The sequence below is a fragment of the Crassostrea angulata genome, chromosome 8, assembly GCF_025612915.1.
Source record: "Crassostrea angulata isolate pt1a10 chromosome 8, ASM2561291v2, whole genome shotgun sequence".
NCBI classification, from domain to species: domain Eukaryota; kingdom Metazoa; phylum Mollusca; class Bivalvia; order Ostreida; family Ostreidae; genus Magallana; species Magallana angulata.
This window is the reverse complement of record NC_069118.1, coordinates 47,228,265-47,248,316: the sequence shown is the minus strand read 5'-3', so window position 1 is coordinate 47,248,316 and position 20,052 is coordinate 47,228,265. Positions and strand designations below refer to the sequence as shown.

At 32.1% G+C, this 20,052-nt stretch overlaps 2 protein-coding genes across 2 annotated transcripts in view; both read left to right on the top strand.

The window, feature by feature from the left end:
* Positions 1–20,052, top strand: part of LOC128161028 (uncharacterized) — a 52,100-nt gene that overhangs the window by 13,349 nt on the left and 18,699 nt on the right. The window lies entirely within an intron of this gene.
* Positions 1,659–8,425, top strand: LOC128159906 (prostaglandin reductase 1-like). Its single transcript, XM_052823130.1, has 9 exons — positions 1,659–1,820; positions 2,646–2,691; positions 3,057–3,116; positions 3,393–3,560; positions 3,914–4,031; positions 4,323–4,481; positions 5,746–5,851; positions 6,239–6,357; positions 8,221–8,425. Exons 1-9 carry the CDS (start codon positions 1,712–1,714, stop codon positions 8,329–8,331), a joined length of 996 nt encoding a protein of 331 aa, XP_052679090.1. The 5' UTR covers positions 1,659–1,711; the 3' UTR covers positions 8,332–8,425.

Genomic DNA, 20,052 nt, shown 5'->3' with positions numbered 1-20,052 from the left:
TGTTGATTGCTTCTATACCTATCAATATATCATTATTGCCGATCATTCCTTTAAAAGGAATACTTGTTTTATCTGTTTTGAAAAATCTTTGTAAATTGAGTTCAACTGAAGGAAAGGACGATTACTATCTCTCCTTTATTCGTCTGTTACCGTACATCTATTGATTTTATCATTTAGTATTATATGCACATTAATATTAAGTTAATGTTGAACATTATTTACGTGATGTTTAGTCATTTGTATATCGGTTTTGGTTTTTTTTCCAATTCCATCTCTACAAATACTAGGTTAACATCGCGGGTGGATACACGGTATGCATTCCTGCTTTTCAGCTCGACAGTTCGAAGTCCGCTATCCCCTGTACATATAATCTATTAGTCTGATAAGGGACGAATAAACTTTCAGATCTGACTTAACTTGTTTTGGGTTTTTTTATTCAAAATAAAAATCTTTACACATTATCACGACGTATATGTATTATCAAAAAAGATAAATTTTAGGAATTTTGTATCACTTTTTTTGAAAGTGCAGAGCAGGGAGATAGGATGCAACAATATCAACAAACTAAAGCAGCCTTAAATTTGTGAAACCGAATTATTTACATTTTCCATTGTCTTTGCCTGCGATAACACTACGTATCAATTTTGTACTATATAACCCATAATACAAATGACGCTAAATTGAGGCACCAGCGGGGTTTCCTTATTTATATTTAAATATTAAATCGTACGATGGTTTAAAATTATATAAGTAATAAGGAGTCATTCGTTGAATATTATGAGTTGAAAATTTCGGTCGGGGGGTGATCAAATCTATCATAAAGCCCTTCGGGCTTTATTGAATTTGATCAAGCCCCGACCAAAATTATCACCTCATAACACTCAAAGAATGATTCCTTATTCCTTATATAATCAATGAGGAAGGTTGAAGGGGTGTAAGAATGTCCACTTTCATTGTTATTGTTTTTAGAATACCACTAAAAAACGAAACATGATAATGTACCTATTTAAGAATGACAAAAAATGGATCACTGTCAAAAGGTAACGAATCATGCCCTCTTTCCCTTTCTTTGCAAATCAATCCATTCAGCCGCTTCTGTCACTTTTTTTTTTGGGCATATTTTAATTTGAAATGCTGTTATAAAATTGGTGAGTTCGGGGGGGATCGCATTTTCTTCTCTAAACATTTCAGCAACTGCGTGGAATTTTTTTAATCATCGCTCTTGTAGAAGTATATGTATAGTAGTTAATATACAACCAAGTCAAACTTTTCTTCCTTCCATTGTTTTGTATTCTAACTAAATAAATGATTTTTTCCATAACGATCTATCCTACATTATACTTGGGTTATTTTAATTATATTAAACAATTTCTCTATATTCATGTAAATGGGTATATATTGTTTTTTAATTTTATTAACAATGTCTGGGCTTATTTCTCCTCTACAAATAATAGAATTTTACATTTATACATATAATGCCCCGGTCCTCAACATAAATCTTCCAGTATCCTTATATAAACTCCTAGCATTTCCGTCTAAAGTTTCAGTAACCGGAAATATCCCTTTGTCTTCAGAATGCCACAGGATGTGATTTTAGCAGGTTTGTAATATAAAGGTGGTTGGTTTGATATCGCGGTTTTCTTAATCTTGTTGTGATTTCTCGTGCGTCGTGTATATATATATCTGCGTACCACCAACTCCAGAAAACAAGATGGTTCTCTGCAAGAAGTGGACGTTGGCGAAACCATTCGTCGGAAAAGTCACCCCTGATAACTTCAAGCTTGTTAAGGAAGATATTCCAGAAAAATTGAATGATGGAGGTAGGTTTATTTCCATTGAGTTGACAAGTTTGTTAACAGTTTTCTATCGATTTTTAGACATGTGCATGTTCTAAATGTTGACATTCGGGCTGAGCAAACAATACGATAACGTGTGTCCTTAATCAACCTAAGTGCCCCCCCACCCCCCACCCGCTATTCAAAAGGTGATACCATTAAAAAAACTTAACCTGTAAAACACGGAATTGATTGTTTATTATCATAGTGCAGTTTTTAAGAAGGGAATACCTTTCGTATTCTATTTATATAGCTGTTATAAAAAAAGCATGTAGTATAATGTAAACGTATTATATTTTGCGTGTGCAATATTTGGCGGAAAGTAGTTTTTGAGCCAGTTGGCGCGGATCTGTATAAGCGTGTTGCGAGTTGTGACTATTCTGATACATGTATGCATAGCATTTAGCGTACTTGTACTTGATTTAGCGAAAGCCGCATTCCCCCAAAAGCGCTATATAGAATACAAAGCCAAACATAGCTCCTTAACAGTATTTAATCGCAAATAAATATAATCGAACACGTAGACGTTAAACATGTTTCTCATGTTGATGACCAAGTCTCTCATTTTTTTTTTTTTTTGGTTGGTTGGTTTGATTTCTTTAATGGCCTTAATATGTAATCTAGTCTGAAGTCAGAAGTTTTTACATTAACGATAACGTGAAATTAGGTGGTAAAGTATATTATTGTATAATCATATTTGCTTAAATGATTGGACCCTTAAACTTCAGAGAGAGACAGACAGACAGACAGAAAGTCAGACAGACAGTGTGAGTGCAGGCTGTTTTGATCAACTTATACCTTTTATTTCAGAGCTGTTGTGTGAAGCAGTTTATTTGACTGTTGATCCATACATGAGGTAACTTTTTTATATAAGGTTAAACTGACATCATTTCTCGTGGTGTGTATTTAAAATAAAAATATACAAATGTATTTCGGGTTTTTGTTTTTTGGTTATTTTTTAATTACATTATAGTGATTAGTTGTTTTACACAGGAGTTATAGTATAGTGTTATTTATTCTCAATATCAAAATCTTTAAACAATCCGTCATATTACAGTTTCAGTAGAGTTCATATGTTTGATTGCTATAATTCACGGCAATTCTTAGTAGTATATTAAGTTGTTGTCATGTGTTGAACATTAAGTATAATTTGCTAATATATAATATCTTCTGGAACCATATGTTTGTTTTACTTATTCTATTTATTTACATTTTCTACAGATTTGAAGCTGAGACCGGCAATGCAGTAGGCAATACACTTTTCGGAGAGCAAATCGCAAAGTATGCAAAATGTGTGATACAAAATACGTGTGATAATATGTGTGATAAACAAGTAGTTTTGTCACAGAAAAATTCTGTATTGTATTAACTCTACTTTCTATCAGGAAAATAAGAAAAGCTTTACATGGAGTGGTATTGGTATGTTAAAGAAAGAAAGAAAGAAAGAAAGAAAGAAAGAAAGAAAGAAAGAAAGAAAGAAAGAAAGAAAATAAAAGAAACTTTCATGATCGTAAACTAGATGTGTGGGGTTTCAGCTCTTAAGACATTTTTTGGTAGGGTAATTGTCAGCAAGAACGCCAAATATCCCGTGGGTTCTATCGTACGCTTGCGTGCAGGATGGCGCACGCACACTTTGGTAAAAGACGCCAAGAAAGAGATCTCCCGCTCAGCAGAAATGGGTGACCTCCCCTTGTCTCTCATGATGGGAGCCATGGGTATGCCTGGGTAAAATAATTATTTAATTCTATAATTGGCATAATCAAAATAACATTAATAATACATCGATGTCTTCTCACCATATCTTCCCTTAGGAATCAATACAATTTTTGTCGCGAAAGCGAATGGAGTATTGTAAACAAATCTTAGTATACAAGTGACGTGGTACACGTGTTTGTTAGATATCTCAACTTTTTGAAAGTGCATACGATTTTTGTAGTAAATATAAAAGCAAGTATGTCTCAAACATTGATGCCTAAACGTTTAGAATTATTTTCATTCTTATATGTTTAATTAATACCTGTTTAAATAAAAGTCAGTGCGTAACAATGTACATATAATTGTTATTTATTTCATTGCAGCATGGCGGCTTATTTTGGCTTTTTGGAACTCTGCCAACCGAAAGCAGGTGAGACGGTGGTGGTTAGCGGTGCCGCGGGGGCGGTCGGGAGCTTGTTGGGACAGATCGCAAAAATCAAGGTCACCTGTCAGCAAAATCATTAAAACTCGTGACGGCTCAATTTTTGAGAAATTCATGATGTAACCGATACCCCTAAATGAAATTCAGAATAAAAAAGACTAATTAATTTTTATTCTAAAAAGTATTGATTCCAAACACTTTCACCATTAAGAAAACACCAAAAATACCATTCAAGAAAATTGTTCATCGCGAATTTAGATGATTTACAATATGCCTTGTTTATCATATTTATCCCGACCCTCGTTGATTTATTTAAATGAATGCAACCCCCTTATCTTTGTTTTCTTCAGGGATGCAAAGTGATTGGATTCGCCGGAACTGAGGAGAAGTGTAAGTGGATCAAGGAAGAACTGGGCTTTGACTTTGCCTACAACTACAAGAAAACGGATGTCGACACGGCTCTGAAGGAAGCTGCTCCTGACAACAGCGTGGACTGCTACTTTGATAATGTATGATTTATGGGACTGTTCGGGTCCTCGTTGTCTTTGTATGTTACTGTTTATTTTTTCAAATCTGTAAATTCTAAACGCGTTAAGTTTGCAGCCGTAAAAATGGTGGGTTTTTTTCATTCAAAACGTTTTATCAAATTACTCAACGGTAAATGCATTTCCGTGTTTACTTGAAAGAAAACTAAGCTCTTAATATTACTTAGTATTAAAACTTGGTCTTATTTACTTGATAAGTATTTTTATAGTTGCTCTTACAGGTCTATACGATAAATCAGTTTTATTTCCATATCAAACTTTTGTATGGCTTCCCTCATTATTTTTGGGAGCTGATTTTAATCAACACTTCTATGCAGTTACTCTGGCAAACCGAAACTGAAACAGTGTTTGGACCTAAGCACAAATCATCACCGCTGACATGAGTTAGTTCTTGAAAATAATCGATAAATTTGATGTAATGTACGCTGAAGCATTTTTTTTAAAAGGAACTTATTTATACATACCTAAGAAATAGTCATATTTTAAATAGTACGAACAGTTTAGAAGTTTTTTGCAGTTGTATGTATTCCTACGCCAGAGTTCAATATAGTCTGTTGAACCATCGGCTGTCTCCGTACATCTCCGACAAGCAGATAGTCAGTCTATATTTAGAGGTTGCATCATCAAGCTATCACGTGCCCTGGTATCTCTTACTTGTCGGAGATTAACGGAGACAGCCGAGCATATGTTTGAACGAGACTAGAGTTCATTATTGGTTGGATCCATACACTTTTCGAAATATTTCAAATACCAATGTATAGTTTGATGAAATCAATTCTTTTTTTAATATAACACAACATGATTCATAAGAGGTTTTCTCGAAATTCTTGTCAGAAAAGTCCGAGAATCCATATTATAAAAATGTGCGTAATTCAAATAGGGATTATTAACTACTTGCCAAGCAAAATAACATATCGTTGATTAGATAAATAATAATCGATAAAATCAAGTACTTCAGTGCTTTGATTAAAACTAAGTCCATTATACGAATTTTTATCACCGTGTTTTCAAGATAGATTTCAAAAATACATACCCTCTATCTGATCCTCGTATAGCAACAATACAAAAAAGGAGGGGGTCGAAGATTGAATATAAATCAGATTGTACTTAAACCTCAATATATTTAAAGTCAGAATCTTAAACTTGGATTTTTCTATAAATTAATCCTTTATTACAATTTTAATTGAATTAATATTTAACCGGAACGTTTTATTTATCTTTTTTTCAGGTCGGTGGTATGTTTACTGTTAAGGTCCTGACCCATATGAAGACATTTGGGAGAGTTTCAATTTGTGGCTCCATTTCCAACTATAACGACACCAGTGTACCAACAGGTTAGTGTATCACTGCACGAGTTATATCTCTTCTGTTAAAATGCGCCGAGCATATTGATAAATATTTACATTAACTGAATATATTTCAAACAACAAAATATCGTTTGAATTTCCTTTTGTACTCTTTTCTCAACCGTAAAACACACTTGCTAAAATATATAGAAAGATGTATTGATGTATTTCCTCTGAGATTATTTGACTATCAATTAATTAGACAATTGACTAAATAAATGTGTGTTCATTTAATATTCAATGCTCATGCTAATGAGCGCTGAAAGAGGATCAGATCACGTGATATATAGACGCTGTGTTTTCTGCATTCATTGCAGAGCATGATCAATTTAAATTTTTAATTTAATATTTTAATAGTTTCTTCTCTTTGAATAGGACCACTGCCTTTCTTTAGCATAATGATATCCCAGCTAAGAGTAGAGGGATTCCTGGTGTTAAGGTGGTATTCAAGGTGGGAAGAAGGGGAAACCGCCATGCTCCAATGGATTAAAGAGGTGAGGTTATTTAAGGTGGAATAACAGGAAAAAAGTCATTCAAATTTACAGTAAATTATTTGATTATGAAAGATAAATAAGATATACATGTAATGATAAACGAACTGTACATATGTCAAATAAGCGAAATATTTGCAATTTTAGAATAAAAAGGAATATCTAAAAAAATTAATGCAGTAAGTTACAACAAAAGTCCCTGCAGGGTTCGAACTCGGGATGTACGGGCCACAAGCCCGACACTTTATTCACCCAGCCATGTAGTAGATGTTGCTATCGATAAAATTCTTTTAATAAAATAGAATGTAATGACGTGTTATTCAACCTTCAACCTTCACATATCAATGGTTTCACTTCACTAATAAAATGCTTTTATGAGTATGCTAGTAATATTACAAAAAAACCATTTCGAAATTGTAACGCTTTTGTGCGATTAATAAAAGCAAAGCCTTTGTTTGACCATTTAAATAAAGCATTTTTCTTGTAATTTAGTAACAATTTAGTTTCTGCAATAAAAGAAAACTACCGATTCTTTCAAAAAATATTATAATCGCTTTCAATGAGTAGCAAAATATATCAGGCTGAAATTAGTTCTATTTACATGTATACACACTGAAAAATTACACTTTTCCCTTCATTAGATCAAAAGAACATCTGACAAATCATTCTTAACTTAAAATTTCAAGCATGTATTTGTCACAGGTTATATTTAAGTAGTAAAACGACTATAGATAAGCAATGCGAATATCTAATGTAGTTTAAGGTGAACTGTTAAATAATGGCAAGTGATTAAAAATGCGAATATTTTACCTTTTTGTGAATACAGCCATAACCTAGCTGAAAACATTGATGTTCATAATGATTGCATAAAAAGGAAATGTACCGAGTTTTGGGAATAGACACATTTGCATGTATCTAGGAAATACACAAACACGATGTTCAAAGGCCATTAGATTGAAAAACATAGCATTACACTAAAATACATTATGGACACATGTCCTTCATTTTCAATAACTTCTAAGGATAGAAATGGATGCGCAAAATTTGAAAAAAATAAAAGGGTTCTGGTTTTCAAGAAATCAGGTCTATTTGAATGCTGATATAACTTAAGACTTATTAAGCTGCTTTGTTTTTTTTGTTTTTTTTGTCTTAATCTAAGATTTTAAAAAAATGTTTTAAAGTTTCAGAGCTAGTGTTGGAAAAGATGAAACGGCTTTTTAAATTAATGCAAACATCAAAAAGCTTAAGCATAAAATCTTAATAATTAGTTTTTTTAATGAACAAATGAGATCATAATAATTTCAATCTGTATATGTTTCATTCATGGAGCACTGTAGTTTAGACTTAACAAAAATTATCTATCAGATCGACCTTAAGATTTACAGACGTACATTTTATTCATCACAGAATAACTCCGAACATCTCACCTTTAAAAACTGAATATCTTTATATTTACATCTACCGAGAATGATTCCCTCTATTCCCTACGAAAACTTATGGTTAATTCACAGCTTTATAGAACAGGTGTAGAAACTAACAGGACTGAAATCTACACGCCACGTTTATCGATTGGTCGAAACATAAAGCAACCTGAGAAAAATCACGAACTGCACGAAATAATCATGAAGATGTCAGACTCAAATTACCATACGAGACGATTCAACTGTTTCTTTTATCTAACACACTGATATACATTTACAGTAATTTAGTAAATTTTACTTATATTTTTTACAATCAATTACTTTGTTAAAAGAAAAATTTACATATATATATATATATAGCCAGCTAACGCGGCCATCCCTATTTATTCACATTTTGATATTAAATCGAAAGAAATATACATGTGTCCTGTTTATTTCCTTTCAGGGCAAAATTAAATACAAAGAACATGTGACGGAAGGATTTGAAAAGATGCCTGATGCTTTTATGGGTTTATTTGAAGGACGCAACACCGGAAAAGCTATTATAAAAATGTGATGAGATTTTTTTTTTTAAATAATATTGTACGGGTACAATAGTTTGTTTTTTTTAATTATGCACTGTAAATGACGTAATAAATATTCAATGTTCAGTTGTTCACTCCATTTAATGCTTCTTCTATGTGGAAAGTTTTATTTGGTTGTTAATTTGTTTGTTTTTGTTTTGAATTTTATTCATTTATTGGATATTTTTTAATTAGCATTCAATGCGAAATCGGACTCAATCCCTAACTATTCAAATGCGTATTTAAATATATCTTGTTCTAGCAATATTTAATAAAGTTTATTCGAGACTCAAAAAACGAAATTCGAAATTCAACAAATTCATTAAAACCAATCATATCATATTGACTAAAATCTAGCGACACCTAACTGTTGTAAACAAAGATCATGAAATTAATTCCTTATGAAGATATTTAATAAATTTCCTTTATGAGTCGAACGGATAATAAGCGCTTCATTTTGAAATATCCATCTTTACGAGAATGTCGCAAGTTTATCGCTGTATGCAAACAAGACATCAACCAGAAAACCTCGCCGACGAATCGATATTCAATTGGGTTTACCTTTAAAGTAAATATCTTTGACAATTATTTTTCTTCCACAAGTGTTACCTGGTTGTCAGCAGAAAGAAGTAAAAAAAAAAAACAACATCGGGATTGCCCTGTCTGAGGGGCCTAGCTTCCATTACTTTCAGTTCTTAGATGTTCTATTTTATGTCGAATTTGCAAAATGCCAGAGTTAATGTGAATTTACTGTAACCTTGACATAGCACAAAAGTCAGATCAGTCTAGACTTTTACTCAGATTTTATTCTTTTTTTTTTAATTTTTTTTTTTTTAAAAGCAATCTCTTACAGTGTATGTATTTTGCGTTCTTTTCCAAAAAGTGACTAAATCAAGGGCTTAGACGTAACAAAGAGCAGTCTGGATTGAATGGTGTTAGTGTAAATGAGATGGAAATATGTCTTACCTTAACACGGAATTGGACTTCAATAGCAATGGATTGTGATATGAAGTCATGCCTATAATAATCTTCAGGGTTACTTAATAGCATGAATGTTTTCACGACCTTGTGTTTCCTTTTTGAGCTTTTCATACTATAAATATTTGAATTGTGCTGTCTTATTCCTCTTGCCTAACATATGGATTTAAGAAAACGAAAACTGAACTTGTCTTTAATCATAAAGTATAAGACCAATTAAAAGAGACGAGTAATTTTTTTTTTACTTTAAAAAAAAACCTAAATGCATAATGCACAGAGAACTATTAATTAGTTGCCTGAGTGATACAATGATTCAAAAACCATATTTTAAATAATTCAACTATTTTTGCGAACTGTAAATAAATTTTAAAAAACTGATGAAATAGATAGAAGCATCTTATTTCAAACTATCAATTTCTTGGTGATATAACAACAGTGTGTTCAAGTAATTTTTTTGATGCTTATTCATTGCCAAAACATCAAACTTTTCTAAATATATAGTATGTTTATTTCAATGATAAATAAAACACCCTTAACAGATTTCAAATTCATAAATGACATTATGAGATGGTCAAAAAGTACAATTTCAATGGTATTTCTGCTAGAATCTCCATATGGAAAGCATGACGATATACAAAAAACCAAAATTACCAAAAAATAAAATCTGAATTTTTCTTCTAATTTACTTATTGTCTGTAAAAAGATGAAAAGCATGTTCAGCCATTTTTTAATAAAAAAAACAAATTTTGTACAAATTTGGCTAGAAAGTATTGCGTTTATATTTCGAAAAAAGATATTTCAATTTCAAAGATCAAAGGAATATCATAGGATTTTACTTAAAAATAATTAAGTTTCAATCCAACTGTAGAAGCACCCTCACTTTCATAAATAAACGCTTGCAAAGAGTCTGTTGGTCTTTTTGTATTTTAATCCAAATGCCTCTTTGATTGCTAATGCGTAGGAGATAAGCCTTCAGATTTTAGGGTGGAAAAAACAGTAAACTTTAAGACGTCACTACTGAATTGCGAATTTCGGAATTGTGAAAGAAATCACATAAGCATTCTTTAGGTCTGCATTTTAGGAGTATTTTTTTTTTAAAAACTTTTCTTTGAAATATCAATCTGTTTTTCTTCTTTGCTAAATTTTTTTAATGGCAAAAACAAATAAAAATCAAAAGCAATTGCTTACCATTTGTCTTTGATGTGATGTTACGGCATTAATTTTTTTTGAACAATTTCAAATCGTTGTAACTTTATATAATAGATACTCTAAATCGATGGAAATATTGTAATCTGATAGAGTATAGAGAATCAGTATCAATATCGCTGTAAATCCATAAGTCTGAGATTAAGGAGGCAGAATGATCAAGTAATTGTCCATTAGAGCAATCTTTGATTTCAGGAAGTCACATTTTCTGATCGGCTTCGGCCGTTCACAGTTGTATCCATATAAGGCATCCGGCAAATTTTACTATTTAAATGCGCACGAATTGTGCCTTGCACTACTTTTTACTATGCAATGACAACCTCAATTAAAACCTTATTTACACGTAGATTACTTAAACGTTACTCTTATTTGTGTTTACCTTGAAAGTAAAGCATTTATGCACTCAGTTATATAAATAATGATTTAAATCACGTTTTCTTTACATATGCGTAAGAATACTAATAGGATGTATACTTCGCCTACTGAAAGTAAATCTTATTGCTGCCTTTCTATTTTGAAAATTAATAAAACAATTCTATATATTTTTTTTATGTCTGTTGTATGTAATGTATTCGCATTACATAAACAGGACTGACAAATGATATTACATGCTTATTGTTCCTTTAAAAGAAAAACTTCTGAAGTCATGCGGCGCCGTCACAATTTCAAAACACGCAGTTCTATGCTATATTTTAGAAGATTGTATAAATAAAACAAATAGAGAAAAAATGAATAATTTTAAAAAATAAATTATTGTGGCCTTTGATTACACCAAGACTAAGTTTAGAGACAGAGACGACTTTCTGGTTTTAGTCCTTTAATGTGTTAAAAAAATCGTAATATTCAAGCTTTAAATATGAATAATTATTAAATTTGTACACAAAGATCACAATTAAAGAATGTAAATTGAGAATAAAATTGCCAAAATTGAAATACAATACCTCGTTTCTTTTTATTGCCCTAATATAGGTTTGGTTTTTTTTTTTTGGGGGGGGGGGGTTGTTACTTTGATTTTCTTCAGTGCAAGATGTGATTGCATGATAATGGTAGTAGTTTAAGTACAATACACAATGGTCACAGTAATGCCGTCTATTCAGTTCTTGTGAAAACTAAAAGAGATTTCAATATGTTATCTACTTTTGCAATAATAAATAAGATTAAAGATGATCTATCGCGTTAATCAATTTGTGTGATTTTTTTTCAAATTTTGGAGGAATATGATTTCACAAAAAAATGTCTCATTTAAATAAAATAGTCAAATAATATTCTAAATGGGAAACACAGAGCGTTGTTACTCTTAAATAAGTACTAAACGATATTGTTATACTTTCTTGTTAAATTCTGAAATCTGATTGGTTTAGACGCAGTTCATAATCTGTTCTATTACCCTCAGCGTTAGCAACGCACTTAGCAACGGGTAACGAATTGTTACATGCACGAAAATCATGCGCGTACGGTTCGCCTTAGAATTCACGTTAGTCCTATCTAGAAGCAGTGATGTTTTCTTTAAAATTAAGACATTCAGTATAACAGAATAAATATGATACACAGAAATGACAGGAAATGGCAAATAACAAATAAAATCATATTTTTTTTCCTTAAAGCATTTGTAGCTACATGTAATTGAAAATCAGGAATAAAATTCATGTTGATATTAATGCAACCAATACGGAAAATGAAAATACTGTAAACGTATTACATTTGGCTGTGCATTCTATCTAGCGTTTTTGGCGGAATGCGGCTTCCGCTAAACCAAGTACATCGCTAAATGACATACATACATGTAAAAGAATAGGCACATTCAAAAATACGCTAATTCAAATCCACGCCAACTTGTTCAAAAAATATTTTCCGCATATATCGAACACACCAAATATAATACGTTCACAGTATACCTCAGAGGTGCTTCCTGCACAGTCCTTTTGACTTATTAGGTATCCATTTTATCTAACAGATCAAAACTGTGTTTTTATGACTGGATAAAATAAGTAAATCGATCTTAAACTTTCAGCATCAATGATGAATCAATCAAGTCGAATGCTTTTAAAGATATGACTTGAGACAATTTCCTTCGATTTGTGACTTCATTTCAACATGACTTTCTTTACTAGAATCATCATTTATTCTACATGTACGTGTCTCATTATTTTTACACTTACGGAACAAAATATCTTACAAAATGCTTTTTTCGCAGGTCCCGAACATGAACAATATCATTCCTGACACGGATCCTCTGTTTGAGGAGGATGTTTCCTTGCTGCAATGTAGGTCTCTTTGTGTGACCTTATTGCCCTGTTTATCCATGTTCGTCGCAAAGAGAGGATCTTGTAGAGGATATCAATTATCCCATCGTTACTAAACGAAGTAAGGTTTCTCAGTGCTGAAGGCGAAACCTATTACTACAAAGGAGAGCTTTTCGGGAAAAATGATTTTCATTTGACTTTAATTGATAATGTATAAACGCATGTTTTCTATTGGTCAATTCTTTGATTTAATTCATTATGTATAACAAAATTATTGTATTTCTTGCACGGCATAGAATCGGGAATACGTTCTGTTAATAGAAGTTTCTTAAGTAGTGTTTTGAATTGTTTTATTTATAAAGTTTAAGTAATCCCGCAAGCTTTTTATTTTAGTTCAACGAATGCTGCCTGATAATATTCAACAAATAATTCAAATATTTGACTTCAATCTTTACTTTCCTTTTAATGCATTGCAGAGCACAATTGTTTAACAACTGGTTATATATGGAATTCTGCACACGAATACTACTACAAGTACCTTACTAAGTGGAGAATTGCCAGTGGGGCCATTAACCGATGCTTTATGGAAGACCGAAGAAGTCATCTTTTTCTTGTCGACTCAGAAAACGCGCTTGAATTCTTGCAGTACATAATTGGTATTAAAAAGATTTTATTGCAAATATTTTTGTTGTTTTGATTTCTAAATCTCTTGTGTTTATTAATCATGTTACATTATAATAATCAAAGACCAAAATAACACAAACTTTTGTCCTATTGTTTTTTAAAGACCTTTATGGAACAATTATGTACCTACAAGGAAAACGAAAAGACGGATCTTTTCCATTCCTGGACGACTTTGGAAGAAATATCACTTTTTTTAATTGGAAAGAAAATGAGCCTTCAACACGTGACAGAGATGTTTACATACGCACAACTGCTGCAAATTCTGCACGTATGGAAGTATCAACTGGCTCAACTTATAAAAATTTCATAACTTTCATTATGTAACATTTTCTAATCAAAGACCGCGATGAAAACCAGTTACACCCTTACTACGTTGAAGTTATACTCACAATAAAAAACTATTTAGAATAATTAGGAATCATCGGTTTTTTTTTCCTTATAACAGTTTTTATCATCATAAGACATATCTACATATTTGTATAAATCGCTTGATGCTTGATATTTTTATAAATCTATAAATGATTATTATAATACACAAAACCTGTAAATCACTTTTATTTACATTAAATAGACATTAGATTCTGAATAATAATACATTTAACTATAACAACACAAAAAATATAGAAACTTAGATATTATTTGTACAAAATTGATACTATTATTTAAAGGGACATGGTCACGATTTTGGTCAATAATTATTTTACTAGTTTTAATATTTACAATGTTTCAGAGAGGCATTTTTAATAGGCTACCGAAATTTGAGTGTCATTTGTTGAGTAATAAAAGAGTTACAGAGGTTGAAGTTCTTCGCATTGTAAACAAAGCGTTTGTTTACATTTTGAACGTTGAAGTAAAAATTCCAGTTTAAAAACTGAAACGAATGTGTTAAACGTTAGGAATTGCTTATCTAAGCTAAAAATTTATTAAAAGATAGACAAATAAGCTGAAAAAAAGATTTTTTTTCCTGGTATATTGAACCTATGTAAACAAAAACAGGGCCGAGCCTTGTTTACATGACAGAGAACTGTTAGCCCCGTATCTTGCTAATAACTCTACGAATGACTCTCAAATTTTAATTGATTATAAGATATGCATTTCTTAAGCATTGTAAATACTAAAAACATAAAAATAGAATTTGATCAAAATCGTGACCATGCCCCTTTCAAGGGACTTGAACACGATTTGAGCTCAAAATTTTCTAAATTCATTTTTTCAATTGTTATGTCTAAAATTGTTAATATAGATGTTTTCTATGCTTTGACAAAATTTTAAAATCAAATATCGAGTTACAAGCGAGTTACATAGATAGAATTCTTTGTTTTTTAAAAAAAAGCTCGAGTCCTGTTAATGTTTACATATTTGTTGTATTGGTGTTAGCTTCAATCTGATGTTGCTGTTTGATGTGATGAAATAATTTATCATCTTATTGAATAAGTTTGTCTTGTTTCCACAAGTTATTTTGATAAAAAATGACAAAATTTCTTTACTTAAAAAAAACATAAGACTCGAGCTTTGTTTACATAACAATGACTTCGTTTATCTGTATCTCGCTTGTAACTTGACTTCTAACATTCAAATTTTGGTGAGAATCATTCAAAATACATAAATAAACTACTTTTTATACATAGAAATCAAAAATAACATTTTCATCTGAAATCTTGTCCAGGTTCCTTTAAAAGAACTGGCAACAAAATAATGCATTATTTTGTTTAATATGGTTTCATGCTTTGTATGCTACTTGCTAAGGTGGCAGGGGACAGTTTTTTGATACAATTTATTGTAGCCAAGGGATGCATGTCTTCGGAACTCTGTAACTAGAATTTCCTCAGTTCCCATTCAGCACAAATACCTTTAATTCACTCTTTATAAAGCCGATCACCAATTTCTGAAGAAAATTACTAATCAAAACCTGTAAAATTCTATACATACTGATTTTTATGAGATTTTGACCCTTTCATATTTTGCTAATTTTTCATGATTGTTCAGCTTTTTAGACCTCCCCCCGCTAATTCCCTGCAGAGGGTTGACCTTCCGTACCGCGTGCATGTTGCACTATCACATGTCAAAAACCTACGGGTGTATAGTTTACAATGTCCCATCCACCTACTTTTTGTGTTATTTTACCTCCCGTATCTAACTTGCAATTTCACTGTGTAAAGTCAGCACAACAGTCATAGCCGCAGGTTTCGTAGTTTACTTCTGATTCTCATGTACCTAACATAAGGGGCCTACATATTGCATATCAATGTGATAGTTTGACATAGTTTTATTTTTAGAATTATTCAGTTATTCATTCATTCACTTTTTCCATCTTTCACTCTTTGCGCTGCACTAATACTTACAAGTGTGTGTAAACTTAAACACTCCTATTATAAATAATGGTGTAGGATGGTATAGGATTATTTCATTTGAAGATAGGTATTTTTATATTTACGGTTTGTGATTGGTCAGTATTGGTCACTACTGATAGAGTTTGGCGGGAGATATTCTTTTGTATTCTGGTTCTGTAATTCTTTAATTGCAACCAAGACTTCTAGCTAGACAGGTGTGTTTCAGACTGAGACAAAGCATACAGACTCAGACCTGTAAGTTATTCTTTTAAAACTATAGGTTAAAGATTAAAATGAATAAATAAAGTTAATATATAAGTATGAGTGTGTAGATAGAGTGAACGTTTTGAATACAGCGCTATGTAAATATCTGTGAGCAGTATATGTCTTATAAATCTAATTTTATAGTAGACAAGATCTTATATATATATTGTATAAATTATAAATAGGTCAAGTCATATAATGAGCCTGATCCGCTGGTTGATACTACGTATATGCAGTGTCGTGCACCTAGTTCCATAAATGGGTAACTATCTGTTGAAATTCATTATTGTAAATAGTTTTCATATAATCTACATATTAGAGTGATGTTTCTAAGAGTTGGAAATGTTATTTAACATAAAATTCAGATTCATCGTGTATTGCGATTAAATGTAAAGCGATATAATTGACCAATAGGTAAATGCATGTTATACATGTTTGTGATGTCTATAATGTTTGTGTTGTTATAGTGGTGTGCTTATATGTTTTATGTATTGTTTTAGGGTGAAACGATTAATGCGACGTAACGCTCAGAATATATAATATAGAACCCTACAATCGTCTTGGTGTTTTGTTTTATTCGTCCAAGAACGGTTACAAAAATGGCGCCCAACGTGGTTTAGGATCAACGGCAATCTGGTGGACGTTCCCCGCACGCCCATTCCCGTGCAAGGACGGAATTCCAGACGAGAATGTACAGGCCGACGGAGACCCGCCAAAACAATCCGTGGAGTTTCCCGCACTTTGGTGACGTCATCTACCGGAAGTGTTTATTCGAGGAGATCCACATGTGTTACTATTCTCGTCCTCGTGTGTGTTGTGCCTTGTGTTTTGTGAAATCTTTGTAAATGTGTTGTGAAATGTATATGTTGTGTACATGTTCATAAGGAATTTAATCATTGATTGGTAAGAAATTTCTATTGCGCACCACAAACTAGTTGTATGTTGAAACGTTGATATATATCACGTGATTGCGATCAGCTGTTGTCTACTTTAGTAGGTCAATTCCAAACTTGTGTATTTTTTGTAATATTTTCTTAATTTCTTTGGCCATATATTTTTTTGTTTTTAGTCATTATATATATAATCAATTGTAAACAAAGCAAGAAAGACGTACGAAAGAGCAAAAAAAGTTATAAAAACTTTGCTTGAACTAAAATCCAGAAATATCCGAAATCTTAATTTTAACAAATATTATACTTTGACATTCGACCTTGACACTTTGTAATAACATCCGGTGAAAACAAAGTTGACAATTCATGGTGCAAGTCTGGTGTTTATTTGGTAACCAGTCATTGGTATTGAAGTTCTGGCTGGTCTGTTCGTCTTCTTCAGATAAGAATTAATCAGGTTGATTTGAATATATCACAATAAATAGTATATCTTGTTTTACAGCAGCTTAAACTTGGTATTACTCCCTATACCCTGTGTGAGAAGAGTGTTTACTAACATTGCACTTCATTTCAGCTCTCTCATTTATCATTGATTATTAGAGTATTATAGAGTAACGGTTTATTTGACATTATCCATAACAGTTCATTGAGTTTGTCTGTCCGACTTCATCGAAGGTAATTATGCCTATCATGGAGTAAGGAGTAAAGTATACATACAATTGGTGTAAAATATTTACAAATCTATTGGGTATATTTTGTGTTTTGATATTCAGGTTATTTGACTCCAATATTTAAGTAAACGCGTCGGTTTCTTTATATTAATCAACTCGTGTCGGTTTCTTCTATTTCGTTTCTATTTCATTCCGCTTTTGTATTTTTTTTTTACATATTAAGGATTTATATTTGGTAATTAGTAATAATCAGTACCGAGATAACATAGTTATTTATATAGAACTTAGTTATTTAGTTAAAACTTACTTAAATTTAGTTAATTTTTTTCAGAACTTATTGATTGAATTTGACTTATTGCTCTTAACTTTAAATCAATTAGTGTAGAATTATTAATTGGTCTAATTAAGTTATTTAGCAGTTAGTTAGTTAGTTAACATATATATTTTTCTTTTTCAGAGTATTTTTTTAGAAACTTAGTTTATTTATCCAATTAAGTTAATTTATCAGATTATTCAGGGTTATCGGCTTAGAATTTAGTTAGAATAGAAACGTATTTAAGTTGTTAGTTCAGTCATATAAGGTGTTTAATCATCATGTCAGAAGAGGACTTAACACAGGAGGAACTGCAAAAGTTAGCTAAATCTTTCAAGGAACTTGGAGTGAAACCAAAACTAAAATCTGGAGAAAAACTTAAATCCTGGTTGATAAGTTATGCAAATTGGGCAGCACCAAGGACATTGCAGATGGACATGCCTCAGGATAATGATGCATCAAGTAGTCCAAAAGAAACAATATCATATACCACTAACACTCCGAAACTGCCATTCTTTTCTGGAGATAAGAAAGGCGAAACATCATATGATTTGTGGCGTTATGAAGTTGAGTGTTTGATTAGAGATGGCGTTAAGACATCAGCAGTTCTGCAGAGCATCAGAAGATCACTTCCAGGAAATGCAGCAAGAGTCCTGATGCGACTCGGAACAGAAGCATCCATTGATGAAATTTTGCAGAGATTTGACAGTGTCTATGGAATTGTTGATGACAATGAGAATCTTTTGTCCCAGTTTTACAGTGCATCTCAAAAAGAAAATGAAGATGTTTCAGAATGGAGCTGTCGATTAGAGGATCTGTTGAATAAGGTGATACAGAATGGCGAAATTGTTCCAACAATCACAGATCAGATGTTACGAAACATGTTCTGGAATGGACTTGCAGAAAACCTAAAGGACATAACTGACCATATATTTAAAGAGTGCATTGACTTTGATGAATTAAGAAAGGCGATTAGGAAGGTAGAACAAGATAAGATCAGACATAAAGATGCCAGTAAGAAAGCCACTATCCATCAGACTGTTACCAGTGATTCAAAGATGGATGAATTGAAAGCAATGATTCAAAAGATGGACACTAAAGTGAATCAGATGAAAGAGGATATTAATGTTGTACGTCAGAAATATCAAACTGAAAAACCACATAATTCAAGATTTCAAGGTCAAGGAGGATATTTTCAGGATCAACAATATCAAGGAAATTATAGAAACAGAGGAAAAGATTACCCACAAGAGAGAAGAAATGAGGGAGAAGTTGTTTGTTATAGATGTGGACAAGTTGGACATATACAATATGGCTGTCGTGTACGCTTGGACCACAAAAGAGATTTAAACTCACAGCGACCTGCTTCGAGACGCGGACGCTAGGTTGTACTGATAGACAGCGTCAACTTCCAGGAATTATTAGAGATAACACAGAAGTAACGATAAGAATAAATGGAATACCTACAGCAGCATTGTTAGATACAGGATCAACAGTTTCCACTATTTGTGAATCTTTTTATGAACAAAATTTGCAAGATGTAGAAATTCAAGATATCGGAGATTTATTTGAGTTGAAATGTGCTGATGGCAGTAATTTACCTTATAAAGGTGCGGTAGAGCTAGATGTCATATCGGAAGGAATAGGAGATGACAGACAGTATACATGTTTATTCCTGGTAGTTAATGATACAGATTATCACCAGAAGGTTCCAGTATTACTAGGGACAAACATTCTTAATTCCATTATGGGAGGAATAAAGGAATGTCATGGAGAAAGATTCTTACAGATATCAAGACTGCATGAGCCCTGGTATTGGACATTTCGATGTTTAGCATTAAGGGAAAGAGAGTTAGTGAAGAATAAATACAGACTGGCAGTAATCAAGTCTGCGGAAATAAATCCCATTACTATCCAACCAAATTCTGAAGTGACAATAGAAGGATATGCAGACAAGATGTTTCCTTATAAACAGACCATGGCAATTATTCCGACAACAGAGAAATCAGCAATTCCTGCAGATTTAGACATCATCCCAAACTTAGTTGACTATAATCCCCAGAAGAGAGAGACAGTGTGGGTGACTGTAAGCAATGTGACAACAAGGACTGTCAGGGTACCACATAGAGCGATTA

What these genes read in the sequence shown, in the direction of transcription:
- LOC128159906 (XM_052823130.1), top strand. Translation starts at nt 1,712, where the DNA reads ATGGTTCTCTGCAAGAAGTGGACGTTGGCGAAACCATTCGTCGGAAAA. An exon ending in GGAGCCATGGGTATGCCTGG is followed by an intron (nt 3,561 to 3,913) that starts GTAAAATAATTA and finishes ATTTCATTGCAG; the next exon opens with CATGGCGGCTTATTTTGGCT. An exon ending in TGGACTGCTACTTTGATAAT is followed by an intron (nt 4,482 to 5,745) that starts GTATGATTTATG and finishes TCTTTTTTTCAG; the next exon opens with GTCGGTGGTATGTTTACTGT.